The following is a 6,492-nucleotide window of genomic DNA, read 5'->3' as shown; positions in this document are numbered from 1 at the left end:
AAGGCCCAAATTCCATCCTAAAAATTATCCCTTTAACGTTAGCTACTGTTAGTTGGACCAAATAATATGTTCGAATCAAGTGTTATATTTCCTCACATTATTCTATTTCCTAGTAGTGAGTTGAGCTTGAGGGACAGACCAGGACAACATAATGTGTTGTAATGAAAGATGGGAACCATCTCTTCTCAGTTAATGAATGTTTTCTTTTATTTGTTGCTTACATCAACAACCAGAGCACTGGGAATTTACTCTGTGTGATCCGAGCCAAGAGACCCAAGAGAATGATGTCAGACTTGGAGGAGGACATCTTGAATATTGTACATTTTCCATTGTTGTTTCCCATAACTGATGAAAGCAAGACTGGTCGTCATTGCCTTCAAAAGTTGCCTGTATATCATTAGCCAAAGTTCAAGCTCGGACCCCCACACCCCTCACACACACATACACACAACCCCCCCCCCCCCATACACACACAACTCAACCCGACAGTAAAACATTATATCAAAGTAATATTTTTCATTTACAGCAACGAATAAATTTTTTTTGTTTAAACTATGTTGTTTTTAGTAACAGTTCTTGATTGCCAAATGGGATTCCACCCCATTTTCCCTGGGATTATGGGGTGACTCCCTCTGTGATAAACATCTCTTCTTTTTCCTGGGATTAGGGGGCGACTCCCTCTGTGATAAAACATCTCTTCTTTTTCCTGGGATTAGGGGGCGACTCCCTCTGTGATAAAACATCTCTTCTTTTTCCCAGGATTAGGGGGCGACTCCCTCTGTGATAAAACATCTCTTCTCGTTTCCTTTCCGTTCTTTATATTTCTCTCTCTCTCTCTCTCTCTCTCTCTCTCTCTCTCTCTCTCTCTCTCTCTCTCTCTCTCTCTCTCGCTCTTGCTCTCTCTCTCTTCTATTTATTCTTCATACATCTGCTTTTCTTCTCACTTTCTCCTGCAAGGAAAAAAATAAAGAATCAAACACACAGATTAGATTACTTTACATTAGATTAGATTAGATTTATTCAGATTATATTAGATTAGTTCTGATTAGATGAATTTACATTAGATTAGATTAGTTCAGATTATATTAGATTGGATTTGATTCGTTTGGATTATATTAGACTAGTTTAGATTAGTTCAAATGATATTAGATTCGATTAGAAGAACTTCAAAGTCCTCACAGAGGCAATTAAACAATCTCAAACTCTTCTCCTTACTCCTCTTTTCTTGACCCTCCAATCACACGATTTGCTTTCCTTGGTCAAGCTCAGAGAGGGGGCGGAGCTTGAGATGAGGCCAATATGTCTTAAAGCACAAAGTTACAGTAAAGGTATCCAGTGGAGTTTCCTTTTTCCACCAGTTGATTAAACTGGTGCTATAGAGCAGAGTAGGAGAAAAGAGGTCCAGGGGGTTCAGGGTAGACCTGTTAGAGGTACCTGTTAGAGGGGTTCAGGGTAGACCTGTCTCAGCTCAGAGGTACCTGCTAGAGGGGTTCAGGGTAGACCTCTCTCAGGTTAGAGGTACCTGCTAGAGGGGTTCAGGGTAGACCTGCCTCAGCTCAGAGGTACCGGTTAGAGGGGTTCAGGGTAGACCTGTCTCAGGTCAGAGGTACCTGTTAGAGGGGTTCAGGGTAGACCTCTCTCAGGTTAGAGGTACCTGTTAGAGGGGTTCAGGGTAGACCTGCCTCAGCTCAGAGGTACCGGTTAGAGGGGTTCAGGGTAGACCTGTCTCAGGTCAGAGGTACCTGTTAGAGGGGTTCAGGGTAGACCTGTCTCAGGTTAGAGGTACCTGTTAGAGGGGTTCAGGGTAGACCTGTCTTGGGTCGTAAGCCATCTCTGGCATGTAGGGGTCATGTAGGTCAGAGTCCAATGGTAGGGTGTCCAGGGGGAGGTCAGCATAGCCATAGGCTGGGTACACCCCATCTAACTCTAAAAAAGGGGGGGAGAGAGAGAGTGAGAGAGAGAGTGAGAGAGAGAGAAAGACGGGTTACATGGATGGAGGAATTAATGGATGGATGGATGGAGACCACGTACACACACACCATAACCTAACTGGTGTCTGTGCTACTCACTCGTTCTAAATAAGTATTCTGGACTCAAAGTACAAGCACTTGACCAGGGGTGTAAAGTACTTGAGTAATTGTGCTTCGTTACAATACTTAAGTACTGTTTTGGGGGATTTGTACTTTACTCAAGTATTATTAGGTTTGTAGGCGGCTGAGTGGCGCAGTGGGCAAGGCGCTCGCCACTAATGCAGGATATGCTGGTATCGAGCCCAGCTCTCTGCGTTGCTACCGGCTTGGCCGGCTGTCATACTAACACAATTGGCAGTGTTAGAGGGTGGGAAAGCCGTGGGTGGGGATTGGATGTTGTTGTGGACAGCTACTCCTACAGGTCGGTTGGGTGACGCCGGTAGGAGTCAAAATACATACTTTTTACTCCTTACATTTAAAATGCAGACCTACAAAGTACAAAGTACAAACCTTGCAGGTCCAACAATTTTAATTCGTATATTTGTTTCTCTGGCCGAAATAACGTTAACGCTATTAATCCTGCGGCCGCACTTTATTTAAAAACAGCCAATCAAATCCCCATCAATGGAAAATTAACCCGCCCATACCCATGCTGATTGGTCCTTGTGCAAGACTAGAAAGCGGGGATCTTTGATTAAACACCTGCTATCAGAAGAATAGACAGTCAGGAACAAAGTTTTTACTTTTACTTTTTAGTACTTAAGTACATTTAAAAGTAGAAACTCTTTCTCCGCATCCCACTAAATCAGGGGTTCTCAAACTTTTTTATACCACGACAACCCCATTATATTTAAGATTTTTTTGGCGACCCCACACGTAATTTCAACCTGGAATTAAGGAATATCAAAATAAAAGCTTGATCATGCTTTTTTATTAGAACATTTTATTACAGCACTATGTTATCAATACACATTTATAAAACGAGGCATATTTAGCCAAGACAGCACTATGTTATCAATACACATTTATAAAACGAGGCATATTTAGCCAAGATATGTTGCCAGAACATAAAAAAAATATATATTAAAAAAATATATATTATGGGGTGGCTGGGTAGCGCAGCGGACTAAGCGCCTGCCTACCACCGCAGAGACACTGGTATCAAATCCAGCTGTCAGCGGTACCTCCGGCTTGGTCGGTCGTCCATACTAACCAATTGGCAGTGTCAGCGGGTGGGAAGCCGGTGGGGTGTGTATCCTGGTCGTTATAAACAGCGACTCCTACAGGTCGGTCGGGGCGCCTGCTCAGCGAGGGAGGGAACTGGGGGAAGTAGTGTGAGCCTCCCCACACGTTACGCTCCCCCAGTGAGAGTCCTTGATGTCAGGTGAAAAGAAGAGCGCTGGCTGACTCTGCATGTATCCGAGGAGACATGTGAGATAGTCTTCAACCCTCCATAGACCGCCAAGTGGGGGGCAAATGCATGCAACGACCAGGAAGGGGAGGGGGGAATTGGCATAACGACTAAATTGGGATGGGAGAAAAATATAGAAAAAAGGAGGAGAAAAAGTAGATAAAAAAATATATAATAATATTATTATTTTCTTTTTATAATACTTGTCGCGACCCGTAGTTTGAGAACCACTGCCCTAAATAGTCCTTGAGCAGCATTATCCTGCTTTCAATAGCAAGATATTAACAACACAAAAGCTGCCCCCGCTCTCTCTGTCTCTTTGTGTCTGCCTCGCTTCTTTCTCCATTACCCTCAGGCCTCTCTCTCCATCCCCTTCTCTCTCCTTTTATCCTCTCTAAACACTCCATTCCTCTCTGTCTAATAACTCCAAAAATAAAGCCCCATCACCCCTGGGCCTCTCTCTCTCTCTCTCTCTCTCTCTCTCTCTCTCTCTCTCTCTCTCTCTCTCTCTCTCTCTCTCTCTCTCTCTCTGAATGTCTCTCTGTCTACCTCCCTCTCTATATCCATCTGTCTCTCTGACTGCCTCTCTCTTTCTCTCTATCCATCTGCCTCTCTCTCTCTCTGTGTCTGCCTCTCTCTCTCTATACCTTTACCTCATCCCTCTCTTCCTCTCGTCACTTCTTGCTCGTTTTCCCCAGGGTATGACAGCAGGTACACATGGGTGCGCATGCACACAGTCAATCAAGCAGGTAGACCCCTGCTGGTAATGTAATCGACTTGGCCCAAATGAAGCAATGCTCTGGGAGAGAGAGAGAGAGAGAGAGAGAGAGAGAGAGAGAGAGAGAGAGAGAGAGAGAGAGAGAGGTAGAGAGAGAGAGAGGTAGAGGTAGAGAGAGATAGGTAGAGAGAGAAAGAGAGAGGTAGAGAGAGAGAGAGAGGTAGAGGTAGAGAGAGATAGGTAGAGAGAGAAAGAGAGAGGTAGAGAGAGAGAAAGAGAGAGAGAGAGAAATAGAGGCAGAGAGAGAGAAAGAGAGAGAGAGAGAAAGAGAGAGGTAGGGGGAGAGAGGTAGAGGTAGAGAGAGATAGGTAGAGAGAGAGAAAGAGAGAGGTAGAGAGAGAGAGAAAGAGAGAGGTAGGGAGAGAGAGGTAGAGGTAGAGAGAGGTAGGGAGAGAGAGAGGTAGAGAGAGAAAGAGAGAGAAATAGAGGTAGAGAGAGAGAAAGAGAGAGGTAGGGAGAGAGAGGGTAGAGGTAGAGAGAGATAGGTAGAGAGAGAGAAAGAGAGAGGTAGAGAGAGAAAGAGAGAGAGAGAGAAAGAGAGAGGTGTAGAGATATATGTAGAGGTAGAGAGAGAAATAGAGAGGTAGAGAGAGAAAGAGAGAGAGAAAGAGAGAGATGTAGAGATATATGTAGAGGTAGAGAGAGAAATAGAGAGGTAGAGAGAGAAAGAGAGAAATAGAGAGGTAGAGAGAGAAAGAGAGGTAGATAGAGAGAAAGAGAGAGGTAGAGAGAGAGAGAGAAAGAAAAAGAGAAAGATAGTATTGAAGCAGATGTAGCACTGATGCTGTTTGGATTCTGACGTGTTCCCTGACAGGTTTTTAACCAGGATGGGAGGTGGGTTATCACATGAAAAGACCATCCCCAGGCTTAGAGGACATGAGCACCAGACCATTCCAAGGCTAAGAGGACATAACCCCCAGACTCCCAGGACCAGACCATCCCCAGGCTTAGAGGACATAAACCCCAGACTACCAGGACCAGACCATCCCCAGGCTTAGAGGACATGAGCACCAGATTCCCAGGACCAGACCGCCCCCAGGCTTAGAGGACATGAGCACCAGACCATTCCAAGGCTAAGAGGACATAAACCCCAGACTCCCAGGACCAGACCATCCCCAGGCTTAGAGGACCTGAGGCCCAGACTCCCAGGACCAGACCGCCCCCAGGCTTAGAGGACCTGAGGCCCAGACTCCCAGGACCAGACCGCCCCCAGGCTTAGAGGACCTGAGGCCCAGACTCCCAGGACCAGACCGCCCCCAGGCGCCTTAGAGGACATGAGGTGTGATTGGAGATACTGTGTTCCAGCACTAGAGGGCACTAAATGCTCACAGGTCTCACAAATGCAAACCTTCATCAGTTCAGTTCTCATGAGCACATTTACTGCAAGACTTGTGTCCAAACAGAGAGGAGAGACCGGATGTTGGAGATACTGGATATCCATATTTGTGAAAAATGAAAACAGTAAAACATTCAGACTGACAATAAAAACAACAATAACAACAAACAATAACAACAGGCCCGTTGAATCATCATAGAACATATTTGTTTAGTTTTTGCATTTTCAGTAAGATAGCATTACGTGCCTCAAGAGAACATTCACTGTATTTACAGTAAGATAGCATTACATGCCTCAATCAGAACATTCACTGTATTTACAGTAAGATAGCATTACATGCCTCAATCAGAACATTCACTGTATTTACAGTAAGATAACATTACGTGCCTCAATAGAACATTCACTGTATTTACAGTAAGATAGCATTACGTGCCTCAATCAGATTATTCACAGTATTTACAGTAAGATAGCATTACGTGCCTCAATCAGATGATTCACAGTATTTTCAGTAAGATAGCATTATATGCCTCAATCAGAACATTCACTGTATTTACAGTAAGATAACATTACATGCCTCAATCAGATGATTATCTACTATAGAACTACATACATAACAGACTTACACCTTGATTTTGCTATCTCAACACAGTTTGGCTCATAAGTACTAGTAGTAAGGGCAATCCTGAGACACTCATCATTGGCCGTGGAAGAATGTGCCCTTGTTTTGATGGCCTTCATAGGAGAAAAGTCTAAGTCAAAGTCAGCTTTATTGTCGCTTCTCGTAATGTGCAACAGTGCAAGACATACAGAGAAATGAAATTGTGTTTCCCCCTTCCCATGGTGTATATAAAAAAGATAAAGTAACATATAGGACACTATAAACATAAAGTAACATATGGGACACGATGTACACAATATACAGGACTATATACAGTATAAACAGTAGCTAAAAAAAAGCATGGTTAGACAAAAAGTCCACGCACCCTCAGTATTTGAC

General features: G+C 44.1%; 1 protein-coding gene across 2 annotated transcripts in view; it reads right to left on the bottom strand.

The window, feature by feature from the left end:
- Positions 1–489: 489 nt before the first annotated feature.
- The window catches only part of LOC311240062 (junction plakoglobin-like), a 397,693-nt gene continuing 391,690 nt past the window's right edge, over positions 490–6,492 (bottom strand). For both annotated transcript variants that reach the window (XM_084328573.1, XM_084328574.1), the window contains exons 16-17: positions 1,787–1,926; positions 490–950 (exon numbers count right to left, since the gene is read on the bottom strand). In XM_084328573.1, coding sequence (XP_084184699.1) covers positions 1,790–1,926 — 137 coding nt within the window. In that variant the 3' untranslated portion in view covers positions 490–950; positions 1,787–1,789. The remainder of the gene's footprint in view (positions 951–1,786; positions 1,927–6,492) is intronic.

This window comes from Notolepis coatsorum (genome assembly GCF_963971535.1).
Source record: "Notolepis coatsorum genome assembly, chromosome: 14".
In the NCBI taxonomy this organism is placed as follows: Eukaryota; Metazoa; Chordata; class Actinopteri; order Aulopiformes; family Paralepididae; genus Notolepis; species Notolepis coatsorum.
Note: the sequence above shows the minus strand (reverse complement) of the source record. Positions and strands in the feature narration are given on the sequence as shown.